The 27737-nt window shown below is 43.0% G+C and overlaps 1 protein-coding gene across 5 annotated transcripts; it reads left to right on the top strand.

Moving 5' to 3' along the window:
* Positions 1-1695: 1695 nt before the first annotated feature.
* On the top strand, positions 1696-26796 carry LOC129819623 (histone-lysine N-methyltransferase EHMT2-like). Of its 5 annotated transcripts, none has more exons than XM_055876025.1 (27): positions 1699-1831; positions 2476-2542; positions 2685-2852; positions 2997-3208; positions 3413-3491; positions 3794-3849; positions 3982-4110; positions 5144-5215; positions 5378-5498; positions 5612-5719; positions 5984-6117; positions 6661-6804; positions 9285-9595; positions 9824-10048; positions 10378-10460; positions 10690-10796; positions 11085-11207; positions 11581-11682; positions 15337-15441; positions 15702-15856; positions 19399-19711; positions 19819-19896; positions 22551-22666; positions 25238-25324; positions 25442-25520; positions 25713-25888; positions 26160-26796. In XM_055876025.1, the coding sequence occupies exons 1-27, from the start codon at positions 1805-1807 to the stop codon at positions 26338-26340; spliced, it is 3558 nt and encodes a 1185-aa protein (XP_055732000.1). In that variant the 5' UTR covers positions 1699-1804; the 3' UTR covers positions 26341-26796. The 5 variants fall into 5 exon arrangements, with proteins under 5 accessions (XP_055732001.1, XP_055732000.1, XP_055731998.1 ...); XM_055876023.1 differs by having other exon boundaries at positions 1700-1831; positions 5615-5719; positions 5981-6117; XM_055876024.1 differs by having other exon boundaries at positions 1700-1831; positions 3797-3849; positions 5981-6117.
* Positions 26797-27737: the final 941 nt, after the last annotated feature.

The following is a 27737-nucleotide window of genomic DNA, read 5'->3' on the forward strand; positions in this document are numbered from 1 at the left end:
TAAGGGGAGCCCTATAATAAAAACAGTTATAAAACACAAATAGAATTCTAAAAGGATTCTGCAAGACACCAGTACCCAAAATTATAGCCTAAATTACAATGACTACAAGTTGAAGGCCTATTTTTTTATTTGGATAGGCCTACATAAAACATTGAATTATTAAAGTGATAAGATAAAGAACTTTGGGGAATTTAGATAATTTTGAATACACATGAATTTCAACAAACAAATGGCTGTTCTATTCTCATTGATTTAGTTCCTACTACAACTGACTGAACTGAATGAAGGATGAATTAAATGTTCTATTATGTTGGAATGACGAGTTGCACGCATCATGCATGCTCTGCACTTTATTTGGCTAGTAGGCAAATAGGCCTACATTAGGGTATAATGACTCTATGACTGCATGCCTCCAGAAGGGGTGCTTTTCCGAAGGCGCATGTGTAACAGTATAACTTTAGACCGTCCCCTCGCCCCGACACGGGCGCGAACCAGGGACCCTCTGCACACATCAACAACAGTCACCCACGAAGCGACGTTACCCATCGCTCCACAAAAGCCGCGGTCCTTGCAGAGCAAGGGGAAACCCTACTTCAAGTCTCAGAGCAAGTGACGTAACTGATTGAAACGCTATTAGCGCGTACCCGCTAACTAGCTAGCCATTTCACATCCGTTACACATGGTGCTGTGGTGCTGCATGGAGGTCACAAACTCTTCAACTGGGCAGCAGTGTCGCGATGGAGGGAATAGCCTATAAGGAGACCTAAGACCACTGCAACATAATTATTGTAAAGTGTGGGAATAAGCTCATGCCAGAATTAGTCTATGTTTAACCTCTCCCTTGTTCATTTCAAAGTCCAAATGTTCATGACCCGATTCATATAAATCATGTCAAATTATTTGAAATTCATATTAACCCCTCCTACAGAATATGATTTGGCAAGAGTGATGAAAGAAATATCAAAATATTTTGAGTGGCAAACTGAATTCCTAGATTCACCAAACATCTATTATTCTATTATTCCTGGTATATAATACAGGTTATGATTGCAGACAGAGCCCAGAGAATGGGATGGTGCAATATTGAATTAGTCGTGCATGCATGGGGATGTCCACGTCACCAAGAGATATGGCCATGCTGTAGAGATACACCTAGCGGACTGAAATTTCACTGTTGTAGGCATAATACAGCTAGTGCTATCTAGACTTGCGCTGGCAAACACATCCATTATATTAGCTACCTAAATGTGAGGTAAACTCAACAGGAGTAATATAGAATGGAGACTTTTAACTTGAAAATGTGAAGGATACCGCTTTCCGGTTTTCCTGACTTCCGTTTGTTTTATACTGCGTTATATTTATAAGGCGTTATGTTTGTTTGAGTAGCACTCCTCACAAACCGTTTGGTGTATGTTTTTTTTGTTGGTGAGATGAAACTGCCAAAACTCTGAAAGGTATTATTGTACATCAGAATTGCAACACAAGATTTGCTCAAGTCTAAAATGTTGTCTGTAATCGTAACATGGTGTTTGTATGTTCACAGATGAAATTTAACGTTTACGTTCATGTTTCACGAATGGCTTTTCTTACAATCCAAACAATTTAGGTATGGCTTTTCTTACGATCCGTACGTTCAACTTTTTGGCAGGTATCTGGCTCCATACTTTTCCAGTACGCATCCCTTTTACGAGTTTGGCAAACTGACTTGGAACTAGTTCAGTCAGCTCTGCCAATCAATGAACAAAGGGGCGGAGAATGGACGTTTACGCACACCACGTAAAATACGTCAGATTTGATTTGAAACATGTCGGCATCTGAGAAAACGTCCAAGGTAAAGAAATATTAGCTTTATTTAGCTAACTAGCTAGTTTACAATGGCTATGGACATTGCATATTTGCCAGTTATTCAATACCTTGAAGATGCATACCTGAAAAGCAATCTTTACAAGCAATTTGTTGTTTTGATTGCAAAGTCTTGTTTCTTGCATTCTGCTAGCATAAAGGCAGCCCTCTTTGAACAATTAGCTAGCTAGCTAGCCACATAGCTAGAAAAGGGCTCTGAAAGATTAGGTAAAGGGTCACAATAAAACATTCAGAGCAAATATTCCTACATTTTGCAATGCGTTTTGTGGAGATTGAGTGTCCAACATTTTCAGTGGTCCTAAAATGTTTCACATTCAACTTCAGTAGCCAGCTATTAGGTTCGTGAATACAATAGGAATAGTTTAATTTCTACGCGTGCGTGCATTTTCCAGTGTCACTCACTACAATGTCAACACAACCTCTGGAGGATATGGACAACACTTCTAACTATTCTGGATATTAAAATCTGTCTGGTTACGGTTGCATTTATTCACTAATTCAGTATTTGATTTGGAATGTGATCTGCAACTTTTGCACATCAAATAAATTCAAAATGCTCCTTCATCTGCTTATATGTGGTTCTGCTCTGGTATTTGGTTTTCCAAATTTTAGGAGTTGTCTGAAAGTGATGCATTGGAACCTGATACTGAAGTGAGACTCTCAAGCCAGTCGGATGAAGGTATGTGTACATTGTGTACATTGTGTACATTGAGAATGTATAGATTTAGACATATCTGTCTATATTCATACATACAGACATATACACATAAAGCTGTGTATATGCTGTGCATATTGATGCAGAGGCTTTGAATGTTTCCTAGGTGATGCAAGTACCAACACAGCAGTGGTTACCAAGGAGACCGAGCCCATGGGTGGGAGGCTGTCACAGTTGCTATTTCAGGAGATTCAGGGAGATGGTTCGAAAAACGGGGAGGAGAGTGAACGACTATCAACAACATCCTCTTCTGTGTCAGTCAGAACCCTCGCAGGTAAAGATTGATCTATCTATTATCCATGGTTACAAAAACATTGATTTCATGTTTATCTCTTTGTCAGTTCTCTCTCTTTCTCTCTTTTCCTTAGTTTTCATCATTTGGTTTAATCTATGATTCCTTCGTTTATCCCCCCCACAGGACATGCAGCGAAGAGCCTTCCATCCACATCTTCCTCTTCAATCTCCTCCTCCACTTCCTCTCCTTCTGGCAGAGCAAAGATGAGTGTTTTTGGTCCCGGAAGTAAAGCTCTCCTGCCACCTCCCTCATCCTCCTCTCCGCCTCCTGTCCCTGGCCAGACTGTAAAGATACACCGTGCTCGCAAGACTATGAACAGACCTCCCCCAACACAGGTGAGTCTTCTAAGACGATGGCTGGTAGTAGCGCTATATTTTTTTAGAATAGCCACTTATACAGTGATGTCAATCAAAAAGGGCATATCTTATGTTTGAGTTAGTGTGTTGAAAATCTGAGTATTTTACCATTCGGAAGTAATTTTATTCTTGTCACATTGTCCCCTTCATGACCATCTGATCCATTGAGTTGTTGCCTTTCAGATGAGGTGCATCGAGTCACCAATCGTGCCAGTCAACCCCACAGACCCCACGACCAGCTTCGCGACAGACAGTGATACTGGTCAATGTTGAAATATTGCATACATTTAGATTGACTTGAATGAAAGATTTACCCATTTGAATGTTATATTGTATTTGAGCGATGTTCTATTGATTCCCAGGGTCATTTCATGTGTATCTGAGCTATTCATCATTTAAGCAGGCAGAAATATAGCCGGAACGATGTGTTTTCCCCGAGAATCAGAGATGCACAAAGATAATAGAACATTTTAAAATGGGCGAATCTTTTTTTAAATGTTTATGTAAGATTACTTACTGTTGAGTTTGAATCCTGTCACGTTATTTTTGTCTCTTACTCGGCAGCAGCAAAAAGGAGAAGGTTGGTCCAGGCAGAGAGCGCTATAGGCATAGAGCAGAAGGTAAAGACTGGGCAAGGGTGTGTCAGTGCTTTATTAGAGAATGAAGATAATAGTTGCTTATAATAGGTCTCATGCTGAGATATTAAGTAGTGACCCTGACCTAACGCTTTGTTTTTGTTACTTGAATTTCAGGCAGATCATGTACTCCGAGAGGCGGCGAGACGGCGTGACAGTTGGCTGGAGGATGCAGATGAGAACGAGTTTCTTCTCTATAACCCCTATGCAAGAGATGACACGGACCCAGCCTACCCCGACTGCAAGGTCAGAGGCTAATTAACCCTTTAACAGGCAGCTCAACCAGGCGAGGTCCTTTTGACAACCAATTTTAAACTAAGTGAAACATATTTATGTTGTTAGGCATATTTTATCATCTCAACCAATGCCATTTAGTAAAATCGTGTGGTTTTCATTATCGGACTGCCATGTTTTTGAAACACGCTTTCAAAGATGGTTGAAAAACAGGATGTGAACGTGAGCAAAACTGAACCTCATTTACCATACTTTTTTGTTGTTGTACTAATTGTGTATAAAATGGGAAATTACAACATAAAATGTTACTGACCTCTAAAACATAAGTTAAGGATGAGTTAAGTCACTATGTTTTTTAGTTTTTTTTAACAATTTTAGGAACTCTTGAAAAATATGCTCTATTAGGCAGTTGAGTTGCCCATTTTAAAGGAATGATATTAAGTCAAAGCTTGTGACAATGGAAAGTGGAGAAATATTGTTATGGGATTTTTAGGCTGTGCAAATACAAAACCCCTTTCAAATCCATATCAGTATTTACTGTCTGCCTGTTATCTTCAATATGTTTCAGAATATCATTCAGTACATGTAATTTTACTGGTATTGTAAGCATATAAACTGTAAATGCATACATTTACATGCATTCTAATATTCATATTTTGACACACAAATGTATTATTTTAATATTTGATATCAAGTCCTCATTTAACTAGGCCAATCTTCCATTTATAAGTAAATGAAGCAGACATAAATACATGTATCATTTTTGAGGTTATTTAAAATTCTCAGCAAATTCCAATTTAAAATTAGTATTGGGCAACCGGCTGGTTGAGATGTTTGCGATGCATTAATTATCGAAGAGTAAGTCATTCAAACACATTTTTCATATATGGTCTATACTGAGGCTACAGATACAGTATTTCTGTTATTTTTCTCTTGGTGTACCAGTTAAAGCATTAATGCTGAATAGCCACCGTTTTGAATAGATACAAGGAAACTGTATGTTGCTCTTTTTCCATATGTGTACCTTCCATTTTTCCTTTTACAGTCTGAAGATGGTGGACTAGAGGAAAGGCTACATGAAAGAGATGCAGATGCATCTGGTAACATGTCAGATCATGTGAGTAGTTTTACTGGTCCTGTGTCAGAGTTGGAAGCTACAATCATTTACCAGGCAGTTTTAGGCAACATGTGTTTCATAAGATTCACTTGCTGGAACATAATTTTTATTTGGTCAAAGCATTGTTCTTCTGCCGGTCAACCAAACCCTCTTTGTCCTCAGAGCTCAGAATCGGACCCACAGAGGCAGGGCCAGAGGAACGAAGGGAGCAGTGATTCGCCATGGACTCGCCCCGGGCGAGGCAAAGGGAGAGAGAGAGCCGAAGGAGTAGAGGCAGGAAGAGGTGAGTGACAGGGAGATCTATTCGTTTGTATAAATAGTCTTATCGTCGCCAACATCATTATCACCACAGTGGCTATTTGATTGTAAATGATTAATGTCTGTTGTAACCTCCAGCAGTGTTGGCAGCAGCTACTTTTGATGGGTCCTGCGAGTACACAGAGGTTGCCTTGGGCTCCCTGGACATCGCGGCAACAGACAACCTAACACTCTCACCTCACCACGGTGGGTAGACTGTATTCACACACAATACACAATAAATACACACACAGTCTTTATCCGTGGTCTCTCAGGGTCAAATCCTAGCTTGACGTATGCGTCCTGTAACTTTGACACAAATCTCCTATTAATGTCTTGTGAACACATGATTTGCGTACATAACTAAAGCCACAATTTGGTTCTCAGTGAATAGCACTGATTATCTGCTACAGTGAATAGTACCATATGACACCGATGAGGCAATGTCATATCTGCATGTCTGTGTAGAAGGCAGTGACACTGGGGAGACGGAGCGTCTGGAGGAGCTGCCTCTGTGTAGCTGCAGGATGGAGGCGCCACGCGTAGACAGCGCCAGCAGAAGGCCCAACAGACTCTGCATGGCCACAGAGAGCGTGAACGGAGAGGTTTGTGTGTGGCTGTGCACATGTAGTCTCTGTGAAGCTGTGTTTTCCCGAGGATTTTTATCAGCAGTGGTGGCAAAGTTAGTGTGGAGGGGGGGGGGGGGGGGGGGGCTCCGACTGCACATACAAAATGTTGCTGTTTTAAAGTTATTTTCCTACAATTCTGAACCATTTACCATGGCTTATGCCGTGTTCTTATGCTATCTAAGTGACTCAAACGTTATAACAAAATCAATGTCATTACATTTTTTGGAATTTTAGATTCTCCCTGACTGTCTAGTTTTTATTCTGGTGATTGTTAGTTCTCAAATATGATATTATTGAAAAAAGATATAGCTCTATTATCTATTGTACTTATTTTAAATAATTTTTTTGCATCATATCTTTGGGTGTGGCGGCCATTTTTTTGCGAGTCGCTGCTAAATGAATATAGGGGCAACACGGTAAGCTTTTCCATCTCACATAGCTCATTTGGAATGAACATATGACGCACTATTTACTTCCCCTTTCAATTGTTCACTTTCCTCTCCCTCTTGTCTTTCGCAGCTGGTGGGCTGTACCAATATCATTCAGAAGGGGGAGACCATGCGGCCGTCCAGTCGGGTTTCCCTCATTGTGCTGTGCGAAAGCCATCGGTCACATATGGTCAAACATCACTGCTGCCCTGGATGTGGATACTTCTGTATCACAGTAAGGTTTTGTGCCACCCCCACAATCAAACATACTATCTGATGTCAAAGAACTGGATAGGTGAAAAGAAATTCCAAGTAGGCGTAGTGCTGTGGCAGTCATGAAATTTCGTCAGCTGGTGATTGTCAAGCAAATAACTGCCGGTCTCACGGTAATTGACTGTTAATTAACATAAACACATTTAGCATCTCCTGGCTTCCACGCACAGCCTACAAAGCCATTTTTAAAAGTATAATAAATCCATGTAGTATGGCCTACACCTTCACAATGAATCCATTATTTATTTCAGACCTGTTTTAAAGAAGCATGATATGGAGACAATGTAGTCTATTTCAGAAGAACAGAATAGCATTGTCCTTATGTTAGGTCCTGATGTGGCTATGCCATATGGCTGTGGGCTACACTAGTTAATTTAGCAGACAAGATTATCTTATAATTCCCTGGAATTATATTATTTTATAGTATGAAGAATACAATTGAACAAAGCTGAATAAAATAAAGATATTTTCTCAAAGATTTGAGGGAGTGTGCACATGCGGCTATTCTGTGTTGAGCGGTTAACAAAGAAATAGGTCCTCCTTTATGCTTAATTTAGAGTTATTCATGTAACTTTAGTTGTTCTACAAACGTTGGGCTATGTTTTGATTTTTAATACATTGTAAGGCTGCATGATGAGACGCTAATGAGGATTTGAAAAAAGTTGCTTGAAAGGCATGAGCTCTGCTTTGTTTTTTTGCGCAGGCTGTGAACACTCCAATAGTCTCTCATTCACACTTTGACAAGCATTTGAAAATGCATCAAATTTCACGGTGGCATCCCCTTTGGGGCCTTAATGCACCCTAAAAAAATCCATGCCATTTGTGGCCCGGCGTGCTGCGTTGTGCCCTTTTCCCTGAGGGTGCTGTGCAATCCGAAGCGCCTCTCACTCACATGGCTCTCAGTCACCGATTGGGTCTTTCTCACAGGCTACAAGTGAAGACTGACACATCGGGGACGCAACAGCGTGCGTCCTTATCCAATTCCAAAGTGCAAATTGAAGATATTAACCTTTCGTCAGCCAACAAGATGAGTAAGCCTAACGAACAGCAAAAGCACTAGCCTATGTCAATCTACTATCCCCCATAGTACAAAAGTCAACCTATTCTGTGTGAAAAATAAATATTCCAAACATAGTCTGGGACAGTTGTGGGATGCGATAGATCCCAAATGAATACAACTACTAGCATCAAAAAACCTTTATGCAATGTGGCTTATGCAACAGATCAGAATGTTTAGCTTAAAATGTTGATAAACTATTAGGCTATTTCTTCACATTATAAGCCCAGCAATGCGCTATAAGCGAGAATATTCCATTAGCGGAAAACGGCATAATCAAAAGTGACTGCAAATGCAATTATGCATGTAATGCTTTTATTATAAGGGTGCATTTTTATGGTGAAAATTATCTTCCCCAAACTTGAAACTCACGCACTGCTTATGTATGCCAGTTAGGCTCTACACCCTTTTTAAAGCAGATTAATGTGCTTAATTTTATGAAGTTATTTGGCCATTTTAGTTGTGATACAAATCTTATTAAAACGTATAGGCATGTGGGCTAGGCTAAATGATGTGTGTGACAATGATTCGAAAAAGTTGCAAAAAAACGCATTGTTTCTTATACTAGGCATCATTCACAAGTGATAATATATCATTCACAAGTGATGGGCTAATACTGTCACCCATCAGACTGTTCTTGATTTAATCTTGGCTTTACATATACTAAATAATAAATGTGATATTTTTATTTTATTTAGAATGGACCATTCTCATGCACCTGTATCGAAACAGGGGCAGCGGGAAAACATACATGTCATCTATGCACTTAAATTACCAATGGAGGATGCTTTTCCTCGTGGTTTATTTTTTTTATGCCAGCCAGGTAGACTATACTTGTGCTTAATATGAGGAAAGTTGAGAAATAAACATAGTAGATCTAGCCTTTAGAAAACTGATGGGATCCTCCTCTTTTTAATAGAGGCCATCACTCTGTTTTCTCCCGCAGTTGCATAGCCTACAGAAATGTTGCGCAACATGAGCTCATGGCTCATGATTAGATTTTCGATTACATTTGCATCGATGTCAGAGTGATTAGAGGGACGATAGAGTGCGGAGTACCAGGCAGTCGGCAAGTTTGGTAGGCTACTAATGAACAGCAGCAGCATTAGAGCTTGGAGAAGCCTAATTACCATGACTAAGCGGTCATGTGGAATTTGACGGCCTTCATGACTCGTGACCGCCGGTGTGGCAGTCACCGCAACAGCCCTAAGTAGACAACCTCCATATTGTATTCACCTTAGACCTAGCTTGTGTTTTCTAATCTGTAAAGATGGAGAGGAGACACAGAGAGACCACTGCAGACACTTGAGATGCATAATAAGTCTGTGCGTGTACGGTGTATGTTTGACGTGGCCTTACACCCCTCCCTCTCTCTGATTTCCCAGGGCACCTTCCTAGAGTGCTGTCCGGACCAGCGCATCGCCCACCGCTTCCACCGGGGCTGTGTGACAGTGCTGGGGGCTGGGAGGGGCAGGGGCATGGGCACAGGCATGCTCTTCTGCCCCCACTGTGGCGAGGATGCCTCGGAGGCCCAAGAGGTCACCATCCCCCCCTCAGCATCCGCGGCCACTGGGGTCACCACTTCCGCCTCGTCCACCACCACACTGTCCCTCCCACCCCCCATCCCCTCTGACCTCTCCCTGGCGGCCTCCACGTGGCCGCTGAAGAACGGGAAGGGGCCGGTGGGTCCTATCAGGTGAGGAGAAAGGGGGAGATAAAGATATGTGAAAAGACTAAGTGTAGGCTGGAGTGCAATAATTGGGTGATTTTGATCTGCTTGTTGTGTATTTGTGGATAATTGATTGATTTGAGCTTGTGCCTGTGAGTCTATTGTTTGATAACTCGTATGGAAATAATGGTTATTCACACCACCCTAGTCATTGCAGCCTTCTTTTACTCCCTCTTTGTCTTCTTGATCTGTCAGTGCGAGGATGCGTGGGGTGGTAAAGAGAGACCAGGATCAGCGGCCCCCCAAAGCCGCTCTGGCAGCAGGGACTGTCAACGCAGCCCCCCCAGGCGAGGGGGGAGTGGACAGTGTGGGACCCTCCCTCTGTCTTCCCAATGGGAAGCCAGTCTGTCCCAGTGCACTTCCCCCCGGGCCCAGTAGGGCGGCGCTGCAGAAAGCCATTCTCACCCAGGACACTGAGAAGTGAGACAAAATAATAAAATTGATTAATAATAGTCTAAGTCTTATAGAATAGAATTATCTGTTGCAAATCAATGATTGATGGGAATTGTTTACGGCTAGACTTGGGTCTTGTTTGAATGCTTTGAAAATACATCCATCTTTCCTCCCTTTGTTGAAATTCCAAATTTGCTGAACTGACTGAATTGTGCAAAGCTATATAGGGGAAATGTATTTAATGGTGTTGGATCCAGTGATTAGTCCAAGGAATAGGAATGTGGGAGAGGTGCATTTTACACAGAGTTCTGATAGGAGCTGTTCTCACGTGCTGATTCTTGGTTGTGATTGGTCAGGAGGAAGAAGCTGAGGTTCCACCCCCGCCAGCTCTATCCAGCTGCCAAGCAGGGCGAGGTGCAGAGGGTTCTGCTCATGCTCAGTAAGTGTCATAAGGAGTCCTTTGTTCGTATTTTACTGTTAGATTAAATAGACATTCCTGATCTGATTGCATATTTTGTCTAAAGTGGCTTGGTCTCATCGCTCCTCCATCTGCTCTGGAAACTCTTGTTGTCCACTGTTCTTTCACATAAGTGAATGAATGAGATGATATTGACCCCTACTGCTGCTAATAACCCCTCCACTCCACTTACTTTCTCTGTTTGGTTCAGTGGAGGGCATAGACCCAGCCTACCAGGCTGACTCCCAGAACAGACGCTGTGCTCTCCACGTTGCCGCCCAGAGAGGCCTGCTGGAGGTCTGCTACATGCTGGTGCAGGTGAACAACTTTTGCACTTCAATCATTACAACTGGGTAATATTCATTAGGCTCCAAACTGAAGAAAACCGACTGAATCGGGAAGGGAATCGGGGAGGGACTACCTGAACTTGTCCAATAAGAAATGCTTGTTTACATTCTGTTGCGAATGTTTTGACATTCAACCCTACAACCCTGCTCTTTATTTTTATGTTCCTTTCACTCTTATTCCCCCCAAAATGGATCAGAGTGTCACTCGTACAGTTATTATTCACCAGAGTGCTCAAATGCTTTTCTTGTCTATTTACAGGCAGGTGCTAAACTGGACATCCAAGACAAATCCATGAGGACCCCTCTCCTGGAGGCCATCGTCAACAACCATGTGGAGGTGACCAGGTACCTGGTCCAGAGTGGAGCCTGCGTCTATCACACTGTGAGTGCCTGGTAAACAGCCCCTATACCAAAGCTGGTCGGCTAACACTTGTAGCGGCTCTAGTAACATGAGCCGTAAAGGATTTAAACCTGAGAGAATTTGATTGTCACCTCAGAAGTCAACAGTAGGATATATTATAAAGTAACTGGAGCTAGGACCTGTAGGTGGCATGTTAATACAATCTTGATTGCAATCAAATTCTCACCTTCTGACAATATTAAAATGTGAAGATTATAATTTTTCTTCGCCTCTCCTATTGGCTTTTCCTCTCTTCGCCCCCCCTCCCTCCCCAACTATTCTGTATTTTCCATTTTCTTTCTCCCTCTCCTCCCTCCCTCTCCTCCCTCTCTTCTCCCCCTTCTCTTCTCTCCAGGAAGAAGATGGCTACACTGGTCTCCACCACGCGGCCAAACTGGGCAGTCTGGACATTGTCACCCTTTTGTTGGAGACAGGACAGGTGGACATCAACGCACAGGTGGGGAAGAGCGAGAGAGGGACACTCTCGGGCTCTAGACAGGGTGGCAACAACCGACAAGTCAGTGTGTGTTTTATCAGTCTGCGACACTCTTTGTCGACTGCATACTTCACACTGCATCATGTCCGATGACCACATTGTCTGTTTTCTGAGAATTGCTTTAACGACCTTTTTTTGCTGCTAACTAAGCATCTTTATTTTGATTCAGACTATGCATGCACTGATGAAGATAATATAATTCTCTTTATTTGATATTAAGTTGTAATTAATTTTTTTTACAAATCTATGCCTCTGTATATTATTTATTTATTTATTTTATTTCACCTTTATTTAACCAGGTAGGCAAATTGAGAACACGTTCTCATTTACAATTGCGACCTGGCCAAGATAAAGCAAAGCAGTTCGACACATACAACAACACATAGTTACACATGGAGTAGAACAAACATACAGTCAATAATACAGTGAAAAATAAGTCTATATACAATGTGAGCAAGTGAGGTGAGATAAGGGAGGTGAAGGCAAATAAAATATATTAATAAATAAAAATATAAAAAAAGGCCATGGTGGCGAAGTAAATACAATATAGCAAATTAAAAAAACACTGGAATGGTTGGTTTGCAGTGGAAGAAGGTGCAAAGTAGAGATAGAAATAATGGGGTGCAAAGGAGCAAAATAAATAAATACAGTAGGTAAAGAGGTAGTTGTTGGGCTAATTTATAGACGGGCTATGTACAGGTGCAGTAATCTATGAGCTGCTCTGACAGCTGGTGCTTAAAGCTAGTGAGGGAGATAAGTGTTTCCAGTTTCAGAGATTTTTGTAGTTCGTTCCAGTCATTGGCAGCAGAGAACTGGAAGGAGAGGCGGCCATAGGAAGAATTGGTTTTGGGGGTGACCAGAGAGATATACCTGCTGGAGCGCGTGCTACGGGTGGGCGTTGCTATGGTGACCAGCGAGCTGAGATAAGGGGGGACTTTACCTAGCAGGGTCTTGTAGATGACCTGGAGCCAGTGGGTTTGGCGACGAGTGTGAAGCGAGGGCCAGCCAACGAGAGCGTACAGGTCGCAGTGGTGGGTAGTATATGGGGCTTTGGTGACAAAACGGATGGCACTGTGATAGACTGCATCCAATTTATTGAGTAGGGTTTTGGAGGCTATTTTGTAAATGACATCACCGAAGTCGAGGATTGGTAGGATGGTCAGTTTTACAAGGGTATGTTTGGCAGCATGAGTGAAGGATGCTTTGTTGCGGAATAGGAAGCCGATTCTAGATTTAACTTTGGATTGGAGATGCTTGATGTGAGTCTGGAAGGAGAGTTTACAGTCTAACCAGACACCTAGGTATTTGTAGTTGTCCACATATTCTAAGTCAGAGCCGTCCAGAGTAGTGATGTTGGACAGGCGGGCAGGTGCAGGCAGCGATCGGTTGAAGAGCATGCATTTAGTTTTACTTGTATTTAAGAGCAATTGGAGGCCACGGAAGGAGAGTTGTATGGCATTGAAGCTCGCCTGGAGGGTTGTTAACACAGTGTCAAAAGAAGGGCCAGAAGTATACAGAATAGTGTCGTCTGCGTAGAGGTGGATCAGTATCACAGTGGCGTGTATAAGTGGCAGAGGAAGTCAGGCGCAGGAGAGTCAAAATAGAGTGTAGCATGGAGTACTTTAATTAAAGTCCCAGTAATCTGCTCCATAACACTCACGGAAAAATATAATACAAATCTGGGTACGAAGACCCATCGCACACCTATACACAAACAACACAACACTTGACAACGAACAATCTCTGACAAACCCATGAAGGGAAACAGAGGGTTAAATACACAACAGGTAATGAATGGGATTGACAACAGGTGTGTGGGAAGACAAGACAAAACCAATGGAAAATGAAAAATGGATCGATGATGGCTAGAAGACCGGTGAAGTCGACCGCCGAACACCGCCCGGACAAGGAGAGGCAACGACTTCGGCAGAAGTCGTGACAATCAGAGACTCACCAGCAGCAAGAGCGACATCATTGATGTATACAGAGAAGAGAGTCGGTCCAAGAATTGAACCCTGTGGCACCCCCATAGACTGCCAGAGGTCCGGACAACAGACCCTCCGATTTGACACACTGAACTCGATCAGAGAAGTAGTTGGTGAACCAGGCGAGGCAATCATTAGAGAAACCAAGGCTGTCGAGTCTGCCGATGAGGATGTGGTGATTGACAGAGTCAAAAGCCTTGGCCAGGTCAATGAATATGGCTGCACAGTACTGTTTCCTATTGATAGCGGTTAAGATATCGTTTATGACCTTGAGCGTGGCTGAGGTGCACCCATGACCAGCTCTGAAACCAGATTGCATAGCGGAGAAGATATGGTGGGATTCGAGATGGTCGGTAATCTGTTTGTTGACTTGGCTTTCGAAGACCTTAGAAAAGCAGGGTAAGATAGATATAGGTCTGTAGCTGTTTGGGTCAAGAGTGTCCCCCCCTTTGAAGAGGGGGATAACCGCAGCTGCTTTCCAATCTTTGGGAATCTCAGACGACACGAAAGAGAGGTTGAAAAGGCTGGTAATAGGGGTGGCAACAATTTCAGCAGATAGTTTTAGAAAGAAAGGGTCCAGATTATTTAGCCCGGCTGATTTGTAAGGGTCCAGATTTTGCAGCTCTTTCAGAACATCAGCTGACTGTATTTGGGAGAAAGAGAAATGGAGAAGGCGTGGGCGAGTAGCAGAGGGGAGGCCAGTGCTGTTGACCGGGGTAGGGGTAGCCAGGTGGAAAGCATGGCCAGCCGTAGAAAAATGCTTGTTGAAATTCTCAATTATAGTGGATTTGTCGGTGGTGACAGTGTTTCCTATCTTCAGTGCAGTTGGAAGCTGGGTGGAGGTGTTCTTATTCTCCATGGACTTTACAGTGTCCCAGAACTTTTTTGAGTTTGTGTTGCAGGAAGCAAATTTCTGCTTGAAAAAGCTAGCCTTGGCTTTTCTAACTGCCTGTGTATACTGGTTTCTAGCTTCCCTGAAAAGTTGCATATCACGGGGGCTGTTCGATGCTAATGCAGAACGCCATAGGATGTTTTTCTGTTGGTTAAGGGCAGTCAGGTCAGGAGAGAACCAAGGGCTATATCTGTTCCTGGTTCTAAATTTCTTGAATGGGGCATGCTTATTCAAGATGGTGAGGAAGGCATTTAAAAAAAATATCCAGGCATCCTCTACTGACGGGATGAGATCAATATCCTTCCAGGATACCTCGGCCAGGTCGATTAGAAAGGCCTGCTCGCTGAAGTGTTTCAGGGAGCGTTTGACAGTGATGAGTGGAGGTCGTTTGATCGCTGACCCATTACGGATACAGGCAATGAGGCAGTGATCGCTGAGATCTTGGTTATGTGGTTCTCTGCCGTGCGTAGCACTAACACCCTCTTTTGTAGGTATAGTAATCATTCAATGTACTCAATAACAGATACTGTATCATGTGTCACTTGGCAATGCTAGTTACCTGTAGTTCTTAATTAGTCAATAGACTGAGTTAACTATTACCACCAGAATAAACATGTATGTTTAATCTGTCTTCCAGTCCCATGTACTGTATTGAACCATAGCACTTATGTTAGGCTGTATTGGCTTGAGTACCACTGTATAGTCCAGTCCCCTAAATGTGTTGTATTCCCCTCTCAGGATAGTGGAGGCTGGACTCCTATCATCTGGGCTGCAGAGCACAAGCACATCAAGGTCATCAGAGCACTGCTTAACAGGGGGGCTGACGTCACCCTCAAAGACAAGGTTAGGGCTTTCTGTCCTGGTTATAACAACGTATGGGCATACAATGGCCAAACTGCATTTTGAAGGAGGATGTGGAGGATTTATAGGCACGGCAAGTCACAAATCCTTGAAACGACAGCATTTGCTTCTTGATACTTGATTTATTGAAGGTCAATTTGGTTGTAGTACTCCAATCCATACCTTTTCTTTCTATCCATTAATTTATTGTGATGCAAGTCCCTCTGGGATGATAAAAATAATCTTCTCGCTCTCTCTATTAGGAGATGAACGCGTGTCTCCACTGGGCGTCCTTCGCAGGCTGTGTGACGATAGCAGAGATGGTGCTGAATGCCGGCTGCCCGCTGTCTTCTGTCAACATGCACGGGGACACTCCCCTGCACATCGCTTCCAGGGAGGGCTTCCTCGATTGTGTAACGTGAGTAGACCAATACCCTGTCAATCGCATCCATCGGTCACTCCTATGGCTGTTACGGTGACTGTATTACTGCCACACTGGCGGTCACGAGTCATGATGCCAGTCAAATTCCATGTGACCGTTTAGTCACGGTAATTAAGCTTCTCCAAGCTCCGATGCTGCTGATGGTCATTAAGTAGCCTACCAAACTTGCTTAACTGCCTGGTACTCAGCACTCTATTGTCCCTCTAATCACTCTGACATCAATGCAAATGTGATCGAAAATCTAATCAAACACTTCATGAGAGCCCATGAGCTCATGTTGTGGAACATTTCTATAGCCTATGCAATTGCGTAAGAAAACAGTGATGGCCTCTAATAAAAAGAGGAGGATCCCATCAGCTTTCTATAGGCTAGACCTACTATATTTATTTATCAACCTTCCTAATAATAAGCACATTGCTTCACTTTAAAACAGAAGTATAGCCTACGTGGCTGGCATGAAAAGGAACCACATGAAAAGTGTCCTCCATTTGCTATTTAAGTGCATGGATGCATTTTTTTCCCTCTGCCCCTGTTTTTTTATAATGGTCCATTCTAAATAAAATAACGTCACATTATTTAGTATATGTAAAGACAAAATTAAATCAAGAAAAGTGTGATGGGTGACAATATTAGCCTATCAGTTGTGAATGATATAGTGCATTCAAAAATTATTCAGACCCCTTGACTTTTTCCACATTTTATTACGTTACAGCCTGATTCTAAAATTGATTAAATCCTTTTTTTAACACACAATAACCAATAATGACAAAGTATTAAAAATAAACACTGAAATATTACATTTACATAGGTATTCAGACTCTTTACTCAGTACTTTGTTTTAGCACCTTTGGCAGCAATTACAGCTTTGAGTCTTCTTGGCACACCTCTATTTAGGGAGATTCTCCCATTCTTCTCTGCAGATCCTCTCAAGCTCATTCAGGTTGGATGGGGAGTGTTGCTGCACAGCTATTTTCAGTTCTCTCCAGAGTTGTTCGATTGAGTTCAAGTCCGGGCTCTGGCTGGGCCACTCAAGGACATTCAGAGACTTGTACTGAAGCCACTCCTGCGTTGTCTTGGCTGTGTGCTTAGGGTCGTTGTCCTGTTGGAAGGTGAACCTTCGCCCCCAAGTCCTGAGCGCTCTGGAGCAGGTTTTCATCAAGGATCTCTCTGTACTTTGCTCTGTTCATCTTTCCCTCGATCCTGACTAGTCTCCCAGTCCCTGCTGCTGAAAACATCCCAACAGCATGATGCTGCCACCACCATGCTTCACTGTAGGGATGGTGCCAGGTTTCTCCAGACGGGACACTTGGCATTCAGGCCAAAGAGTTCAATCTTGGTTTCATCAGATCAGAGAATCCTGTTTCTCATAGTTTGAGAGTCCTTGAGTTGCCTTTTGGCAAACTCCAAGCAGGCTGTCATGTGCCTTTTACTGAGGAGTGGCTTCTGTCTGGCCACTCTACTATATACGCCTGATTGGTGGAGTGCTTCAGAGATGGTTGTCCTCCTGGAAGATTCTCCCATCTCCACAGAGGAACTCTGGGGCTCTGGGTCATCTCCCTGACCAAGGCCCTTCTCCCCCGATTGCTCAGTTTGGCCGGGCGGCCAGCTCTAGGATGGGTCTTGGTGGTTCCTAACTACTTCCGTTTAAGAATGATGGAGGTAACCTTTACCAGATCTGTGCCTCGACACAATCCTGTCTCGGAGCTCTACGGACAATTCCTTCGACCTCATGACACTGTCAACTGTGGGACCTTATATAGACAGGTGTGTGCCTTTCCAAATCATGTCCAATCAATTGAATTTAGCACAGGTGTACTCCAAGTTGTAGAAACTTCTCAAGGATGATCAATGGAAATAGGATGCACCTGAGCTCAATTTCGAGTCTCATAGCAAAGGGTCAGAATACTTATATAAATAAGGTATTTCTGTGTTTTTGAAGAATTTAATATTTTTTTAATCTATTTTTGGATACGGCTGTAATGTAACAAAATATGGAAAAAGTCAAGGGGTCTGAATACACTATATATTATCCCTGGTGAATGATGCCCAGCTTCAAATCAAGAATAGGCTAATATTGCCACACATCACACTATCACTTGTGAATGAAGCCCAACTTAAGGCAAACAGCTCAGGCTTTTTTGGTAATTTTTTCAAATCTTAGTTGCATACCTCATGTAGCCTAGCCCATAGGCCTATATTTTTTGGTAAAGTTCCACAACTAAAGTGGCCAATTAACTTCTTAAAATTAAGCACATTAAGGCCTCTGTACAGCGGATATCTGGCAAAAATAAGCAGCGCGTGAGTTTCAAGTTTGGGGAAGATCATTTTCCCCATAAAAATGCACCTTTTATAATAAAAGCATTACATGCTTAATTGCCTTTGCAGTCACTTTTGATAATGGTGGTTTCCTGCTAATGGAACATTTGCACTTATAGCCAACTTATAATGTGATAAATAAATTGATAGCCTAATAGTGTATTTTTCACCCCTTTTTTTTCACCCTAATTTCGTGGTATCCAATTGGTAGTAGTTACAGTGCCCATCCAACCCGGAAGCCAGCCGCACCAATGTGTCGGAGGAAACACCATACACCGGGCGACCGTGTCAGCGTGCACTGCCGGCCAAACCCTCCCTAACCTGGACGATGCTGGGCCAATTGTGCGCCGCCCCATGGGCCTCCCAGGCGTGGCCGGCTTCGACAGAGCCTGGACTCGAACCCAGAATCTCTAGTGGCACAGATAGCACTGCGATTGCGCCACCCAGGAGGCTGCAATCAACATTTTAAGATAAACATTCTCATCTGTTGGGTCAGGCTCAATGCTTAAAACTGTTTTTTTGATGCTAGTGGTTGTATTCATTTGGGATCTATCGCATCCCACAACTGACCCAGACTATGTTTGGAATATTTATTTATTGCACTGAATAGAATAGGTCAACTTTTGTACTATGGGTAATAGTAGGTTGACATAGGCTAGTGCTTTTGCTGTATGTTAGGCCTACTCATCTTATTGACTGACAAAAAGTAAATGTGGACAGTTGTTCCGATATCTTCAATATGCACCTTGGAATTAGCATAGGAACAGTGGGTTAACTGCCTTGCTCAGGGGCAGAACGACAGATTTTTACCTTGTCAGCTCGGGGATTCGAACTAGAAACATGGATTTATTAGACTTTTTAATATATAGATGTTTGAAAGGGCTGCATCAGTGGCTTGTAGGCTGTGTGTGGAAGCCAGGAGATGCTAAATGTGTTTTGTTAATTAATGGTCAATTACTGTGAGATCAGCAGTTATTTGCTTGACAATCACCGGCTGACAATTTCATGACCGCTACAGCCCGAGTCAATCCTATAGTCTGGTAATTTCGAATAGAAGCAATTTGTCCATAGGTATTGATCTGAAGTCATTTGAGCATTTTGCACCCATAATGGTTGTAAGGATATGGGAAGGGTAATCTGAGCCTAGATCTGTGCCTAACGGCAACTTTAACACCTTTGTTTGCTTTTTCCCCTCTCTACAGGCTCTTCCTCTCTAGGGGGGCAGACATCGACATCATGAACAGGGAAGGGGACACCCCTCTTTCTCTGGCGCGTTCCGATTCGCCCGTCTGGGTGTCACTCCAGATAAACAGGAAGCTGCGGAGGGGGATAGCCAATCGTATGCTTCGTACAGAGAAGATCATCAGCAGTGACGTAGCCCAGGGGTATGAGAACGTGCCTATCCCCTGTGTGAACGCAGTGGATGATGAGGGATGTCCCTCAGACTACAAGTACGTTTCCGAGAACTGTGAGACTTCAGCCATGAACATCGACCGCAACATCACGCACTTACAGGTACATACAGTAACACCACACACCTTTAGATGATACATATGATAATTATCATTGATCATACATGCATCTTGCCTTTCTATAAATCTGTGTCTGTCTCTGTCCCTCAGCACTGCAGCTGCACAGAGGACTGCTCCTCCAGCAACTGTCTGTGTGGACAGCTCAGTATCCGCTGCTGGTACGACAAGGTTAGTGACAAATAATTTATTTTATATCCCACTTAATTTGGATGTAAAAGTATTCAGCCATTCTAGCTGTGAACTTTGGTGTTGAAGTTTATATTTGATTAAGGAAACTGATAAGAACTAGAACCTTGTAAATATCCTGGGTTTTCAGAGAGAGTTTGCTCTCATTCTTCAAATTTGACATATTATTGAACTGTGGAAAGTTTGTTGAACTGTGGATCTGTCTCCGTCTGTACGCTCGTACATTAGTCACAGGCGATATCCCAGACAGCACTGGCCTGATTTTGAGGAAACTTTGAATGATGTGTCTTGCCATAGAGATCTGGCATTTACAAAATTACACTGATTGGCCAGATGGTGGCGCTATAACAAGAGATTGAAAATGCTAACTTTTAAAGGTCATGCCCCTTATTCTGTTTGAACTAAAGTCATGAAATTCAGTACATAGGTCCCTGTCCTCACAAGGAGCAAATTTGCCTCAGGGACCAATAAGGTTCGCCATGATAGATCTTCCGCCATGTTGAATTTTGTGAAAACTCTTAAAACGCTACTCTTCTGGCACTGAATGACTGATCTGCACGAAACTTGATACACTACACGACCAAAAGTATGTGGACACATGCTCGTCAAATCTCATTCCAAAATCATGGGCGTTCGTATAGAGTTGGTCCCCTTTGCTGCTATAACAGCCTCCACTCTTCTGGGAAGGCTTTCCACTAGATGTTGGAACATTGCTACCGGAATTTCTTCCATTCAGCCACGAGCATTAGTGAGGTCAGGCACTGATGTTGGACGATTAGGCCTGGCTTGCAGTCGGCATTCCAATTCATCCCAAAAGTGTTCGATGGGGTTGAGGTCAGGGCTCTGTGCAGGCCAGTCAAGTTCTTCCACATCGATCGCAACAAACCATTTCTGTATGGACCTCGCTTCGTGCACTGGGGCATTGTCGTGCTGAAACAGGAAAAGGCCTTCCCCAAACTTTTGCCACAGTTGGAAGCACAGATTCATCTGGAATGTCATTGTATGCTGTAGCGTTAAGATTTCCCTTCAATGGAACCAAGGGGCCTAGCTCGAACCATGAAAAACAGCCTCAGAACATTATTCTTCCTCCACCAAACTTTACAGTTGGCACTATGTATTGGAGCAGGTAGCGTTCTCCTGGCATCCGCCAAATCCAGATTCGTCCGTCAGACTTCCAAATGGTGAAGCGTGATTCATCACTCCAGAGATCATGTTTCCACTGCTTCAGAGTCCAATGGTGGCGAGCTTTACACCACTCCAGCCGACAATTGGCATTGTGCATGATCTTAGGCTTGTGTGCGGCTGCTCGGCCATGGAAACCCATTTCATGAAGCTCCCGACGAATAGTTATTGTGCAGACGTTGCTTCCAGAGGCTGCTTGGAACTTGCTAGTCAGTGTAGTAACCGAGGACAGATGACTTTTACACCCTACGCACTCGGCGGTCCCGTTCTGGCTTGTGTGGCCTAGCACTTTGCGGCTTAGCCATTGTTGATCCTAGACGTTTCCACTTCACAATAACAGCACTTACAGTTGACCAGGACAGCTCTAGTAGGCCGTTCTACTGCCAATGTTTGTCTATGGAGATTGCATGGCTGAGTGCTCGATTTTATACACCTGTCAGCAACGGGTGTGGCTGAAATAGCTGAATCGACTAATTGGAAGGGGTGTCCACATACACTATATATACAAAAGTATGTGGCCTCCATTGACAAAGGTCTCTCAATGCAATATTCTTTAGAGTACCTAAAACAACATGGCTGCTATGGACCAATAAACATTCACATGAATGTGGCCTGGCACACACATGCATATAAATCAGTCAAAGGATATTCGTATTGCAACACAATTTTTTACAAGTAGCGAACACTGTCAACACGTGCACGAGCATTCATATAGACCACACGGTGGCACTTTAACAGACACATGTTTATCTCTTGATCTGTTTACTCAGAGTGCTGAAATGTGTCACACATGCTCAGGGTTATGAGTCCAGCTAACACACGTGATGTCTCAGACACCACTTTATTAAAAAAACTTTTTTTTTACGGAACTTGGGTGAATGATGTGTCTTGCCGTAGACATCTGGCATTTACAAAACTACACTGATTGGCCCAAGGGGGGCACTGCATTATTTGTGAGGGACTACATGCTTACTGTTGCCTTTTTTTGATCATGGTTAGTGATACACCCAGCAGTCATACGAGACAGAATTTACTTTCCAAGCGGTCACCAAGCCATCTCTCTCGAAAGACTGGCGAGGGAATTTGGAGGGCTCTGTCCTTTTTTTTTCTCTTTAGTTTATTTCTAATTTCACGGTGGAAGGCTAAAACATCGTTTTTGTCCCCTACAATGACATCGTTGGAGAGACTATGGATCTGTCCGTACGTACGTTAGTCACACACCAATATCTGACACCACTGGCCTGATTTTGACAAACATGGGTGAATGCTGTGTCTTGCCATAGAGATCTGGCATTTATAAAATTGCACCGCCCCAAGTGGGGCGCTATAGTGAGCTTGTCCCGAGGGGGGACACTGTATCATTTGTGGGGGACATGTTTATAGTTGTTTTTAAGTATCGAGTTCGTCAGTATCTTATGTTTGTCTTTCACCCATGTGTTTTCTGTGTTCACCAGGACCACCGGTTGCTCCAGGAGTTCAATAAGATCGAACCGCCTCTCATATTTGAATGTAACCTGGCGTGCTCCTGCTACCGCACCTGCAAGAACAGAGTGGTGCAGGCGGGCATCAAGTAAGAGCTATTACTACACCACTGTACACTTTGAAATTAAATTAGAACTATTTTAGATACAGTGCCTTATGAAATTATTCATACCTCATGACTTATTCCACATTTTGTTGTTACAGCCGGGATTCAAAATGGATTAAATACTTTTTTTTCTCCTCTCACCAATGTACACACAATACCCCATCATTGAAAATGAAATACAGATATCTAATTGACATAAGTATTCACACCCTTGAGTGAATATTTTGTAGGAGGACCTTTGGCAGCGATTACAGCTGTGAGTCTTTCTTGGTAAGTAAGAGCTTTCCATACCTGGATTGCACATTTGCCCATTTATTATTTTCAATATTCTTCAAGTTCTGGTGATTACAGCTTTGAATCGTCTTGGGTATGTCTGTATCAGCTTGGCACATCTGGATTTGGAGATTTTCTCCCATTCTTCCTTGCAGAATTTCTCAAACTCTGTTAAATTAGATGGGGAGTGGCCTCTCGAGTGGCGCAGCGGTCTAAGGCGTTACTACAGAACCAGGTTCATTACCGGGCTGTGCCACAACCGGCCGTGGCCGGGAGTCCCATAGGACGGTGCACAATTGGCCCAGCGTCATCCGGGTTAGGGGAGGGTTTGGCCGGTGGGGCTTTACTTGGCTCATCACGCTCTATCGACTGCTTGTGGCGGGCCGGGTGTCTGTGGGCTGACCCCGGTCGCCAGTTGAATGGTGTTTCCTTCTGACACATTGGTGCTGCTGGCTTTCGGGTTAAGCTGGCGAGTGTTAAGGAGCGTGGTTAGGCGGGTCATATTTTGGAGAATGCATGACTCCACTTTCACCTCTGCCGAGCCTGTTGGGGAGTTGCAGAGGTCTGACGAAATATAATAAATAAAATACAAAAAAAACATTTGACGGGGAGTGGCGGTGAACAGCAATCTTCAAGTCTTTCCACAGATTTTCAATGGGATTCAAGTCTGGGCTTTGGCAGGACAACTCAAGGACTTTCTTGTTCTGATGCAAATGCAGTGTTTCTTTGGCTTTATGCTTGGGGTCATTGTCCTGTTGGAACGTAGATCTTTGCTCAAATCGAATGTCATTTGCACTCTGAAGCAGGTTCTCATCAAGGATTTGGCTCCATTCATTGTCCCCTCTATCCTTACCAGTCTCCCAGTCCTTTCTGCTGAAAAGCATCACCATAGCATAATGATGCCACCACCATGCTTCACAGTAGGGATGGTGTTAGACGGGTGATGAGCTGTGCCTGGTTTTCTACAGACATAGCGCTTTGCGACAAAAGTTAGATTTGTCTCATCAGATCACAGAATCTTTTGCCTTATGAGTCTTTCACGTGCCTTTTTGCAAACTCCAGGAGTGGCTTCCGTTTGGTCACTCTCCCATAAAGCCCAGATTGGTGAAGTGCTGTAGAGAACTCCGTAGTTCTGTCAGAGTGGTCATTGGGTTCTTGGTCACCTCTCTGACCAAGGTACTTCTTGCCCGGTTGCTCAGTTTGATTGGACGGCCAGCTCTAGGCAGAGCCTGGGTAGTTCCATATTTTTTTATATTTCCCAATGATGGAGACCTCTGTGCTCTTGGAAACTTTTAACTCTCTAGAAATGGTTATATGTCTCATCACAATTCTATCTTGGAGATCTACGGACAGTTCCTTGGACTTCATGGTATAGTTTTTTTGTATAGACAGGTATGTTTCTAAATTGGGTCCAAAAAATTCAATTGGCAACAGGTGGACTCCAATCAAGTTGTAGTGACATCTCAAGGATGATCTAAGGAAATTGGATGCACCTGAGCTCAGTTTGGAGTGTCATGGCAAAGGGGTTTGTGAATACTTTTGTAAATGAGATATTTCTATAATTTAATTTAATACATTTACAAAAAAACTCTAAAAACATGTTTTCACTTTGTCATTAAAGGGTATTGTGTGTAGATGGGTGAGGGGGAATAAAACATATTTTATGCATTTGAATTCAGGTTGTAACAACAAATGTGGAATAAGTCAAGGGGTCTGAATACGTTCTGAAGGCACTATCTATGACTACCCTCATCTCTTACTCAAACACACTTTTGTGGGGTTTATCTCTGCAGACCTTATGAAAGGGTTTCCCAAACGCTGCCCTGGGGACCCCAAGGGGGGGCAAGTTTCGTTTTTTTGCCCTAGCACTATACAGCTGATTTTTTTTTTAAATAACCAACTAATCATCAAGCTTTGATTTATTTGAATCAGCGGTGTAATGCTAGGTCAAACAGCTAAACCCTTCGAGTCCCCTGGACTGAGTTTGGGTAATGCTGCTTCATGACATTGTCTGCTGTTGTGTTCGACATTTACATTGTCCCGTGTGGCTCAGTTTGTAGGACATGGCGCATTCAATGCCTGGGTTGTGAGTTCGATTCCCAAAGGGGTCCAGTGTGAAAATATATGCACTCTCTCCTGTAAGTCACTCTGGTATGAAAAATGTAAGCACTTTCTACTGTAAGTCACTCTGGATAAGAGCGTCTGCTAAATGACTAAAATGTTAATCTTACTGTCTGGGTCCTGGTACAATCTCACTTGTCTACTTTATCTCGGTCTTAGGGTGCGTCTCCAGTTGTACCGAACAGAGAAGATGGGATGGGGAGTTCGGGCTCTACAGGACATTCCCCAAGGCAGCTTCATCTGCGAGTAAGTGTGTGTATGTTTATTTAAAGGAAATTAGTATGATTAGCCAATCTAATGTGCCTTGCCAGTTCTATCAATTAGTTAATTGTCTTGTTGGAAGTAACATTTCTCTCCACACAGATACGTAGGGGAACTGATCTCTGACGCAGAGGCAGATGTAAGGGAAGATGACTCCTACCTCTTTGACCTGGACAACAAGGTACCTCATCTGTTTTTCCTCTCATAGGGATTACACATGAAAAAATAAAATACATGAAGTTGTGTTTGTCACATGCACTGAATACAACAGGTTTTGATTTACTGTCATTTAGACACAGAAGTTTAAAAACAGACCACTGATCTCCCATTGCAACTAAGTACATCATCCCTCTCTCTCTCCTTCCCTCTAAAGGACGGGGAGGTGTACTGCATCGATGCCCGTTACTACGGTAACATCAGCCGCTTCATCAACCACCTGTGCGACCCCAACATCATCCCGGTGCGGGTGTTCATGCTGCACCAGGACCTACGCTTCCCCCGCATCGCCTTCTTCAGCTCCCGAGACATACTGACAGGACAGGAGCTTGGGTGAGAGGCTGCACCCCCACACACTTTGGATCTGAGCCACAGACACAAAATGGACGCCCAGTGGAGTGGTGTTGATGCTGCCTTAGGAAAGCAGAGTGGAACATGATTTGGCACCACTTTTTCAGTAACAGTAGCATCTATTCCATGTATCACTTCTCTTGCACCAGAAATAAAATGGCCTGAGTATATTGTTTATTCCACTGATTTATGATATTGACGTACACTTTAATTCTAGGTAAATGAGAATTTGATCAATGTTCTGTTTGCACAGGTTTGATTATGGAGACCGCTTCTGGGACATCAAGAGTAAATACTTCACCTGCCAGTGTGGTTCAGAGAAATGCAAACACTCAGCGGAGGCCATCGCCTTGGAGCAGAGCAGGCTCGCTCGACTGGAGACCTGCCCAGAATTGGATACTGACCCTGGGCTTGCCATGCTAGGAAACTTCTAGGCATCCCCTGCGGCCTGGTGCATGTATTTCACCGTTTCTACACTCACTGTTACATTTCGTATGAATTTGTGCAGTTATTGTTTGTGTGGTAGACGAGCCTTAACTTTTTCCATGTATCTGATATAAATGACTGAAAAAGGTGTCTTCTGTGTAAGACCATACATACAGTACAGTATTTTTTTTTACTATAATATTGCTATGCCTCTTTGCCGTGAGACATCAGTGGCACTACAGCATGCTATGAAATGCCAGTTATGCTCACCACATGCTGTGCCAAATACATACTGAACAATTCATTTCACAGTACTCTACCATGATACTGTCTACTTGTTAAGTAATTGAAAAAGTTACCGACAGCTGACTTCCGAGTAGTATTGAAGTCATTGAAGTCTGTTTTTATACAAAATGTACTTTGTTTCGTCATTTAATACATTTGATAAAAATTTTACAAATGGATCCACTGTCATTTGTTCCAGCAGTGTTGCTATTCCTACAACTCAATGAATATCAAGCAGCCCAGACACACCAGAGAATTTGTGGTTCTAATTTTGGCATAGATTGCTAAAAAGTTTTAGCGATTTAATGTAACATTCCATCTGTGTCTTTATTTGAGTTTGAACCTTAATCTGGTCTTTGACAGGGTTCTTGGGACGTGTTGAATATTCTACAACTCATGATGGGAAAGGGAGCATGAACTCTGCTTTTATAACATATTCAGAAAAATACTGACAGAAAAAGAAGGCTGTCTAATTGACTTATGTTAATCACTATCTGGTTGGGTTGTGCCAGGTTTCATGTTGTGGTGAACTGAACAACATGGGCGAGACAATAAACATTTCTAAAGCAATAAGGAAGGGCTCTTAGTGTGATGGTAGGAAAAGTCACTCCCTCAAATCTAAATAAAATGTTTGTATTTGTCTATGTACAGTGGCAAGAAATGTGAACCCTTTGGAATCACTTGGACTTCCTCAAATTGTCTGTTGTGACTTAGATTAAGATCAGATCAAATGTTATGACCATTCACAGTCTGCTTAAACTAATAACACAACCAATATGTTTTCAAGTCTTTATTGAACACACCTTGTAAACATTCACAGTGCAGGGTGGGAAAAGTATGTGAACCCTTTGTTTTAATAACTGGTTGACCCTACTTTGGCCAAATGTTTTCTGTAGTTGTGGATCAGACCTGCACAACGGTCAGGAGGAATTTTGGACCATTCCTCTTTGCAAAACTGTTTCAGTTTAGCAATATTCTTGGGATGTCTGGTGTGAACGGCTCTCTTAAGGTCATGCCACAGCATCTCAATCGGGTTGAGGTCAGTACTCTGACTGGGCTACTCCAGAAGAATGTATTTTCCATTCTGTTGATTTACTTCTGTGTTGTGAGTTGTTGTCCT

The sequence above is a fragment of the Salvelinus fontinalis genome, chromosome 22 (assembly GCF_029448725.1).
Source record: "Salvelinus fontinalis isolate EN_2023a chromosome 22, ASM2944872v1, whole genome shotgun sequence".
In the NCBI taxonomy this organism is placed as follows: Eukaryota; Metazoa; Chordata; class Actinopteri; order Salmoniformes; family Salmonidae; genus Salvelinus; species Salvelinus fontinalis.

Excerpts from the sequence above, each read along its gene's own strand:
- LOC129819623 (XM_055876022.1), top strand. The coding sequence starts at position 1,805 with ATGTCGGCATCTGAGAAAACGTCCAAG. Across the intron at positions 15,857-19,398 it reads GGCTTCCTCGATTGTGTAAC|GCTCTTCCTCTCTAGGGGGG; the intron begins GTGAGTAGACCA and ends CCCTCTCTACAG. Across the intron at positions 25,521-25,712 it reads TCTTTGACCTGGACAACAAG|GACGGGGAGGTGTACTGCAT; the intron begins GTACCTCATCTG and ends TTCCCTCTAAAG.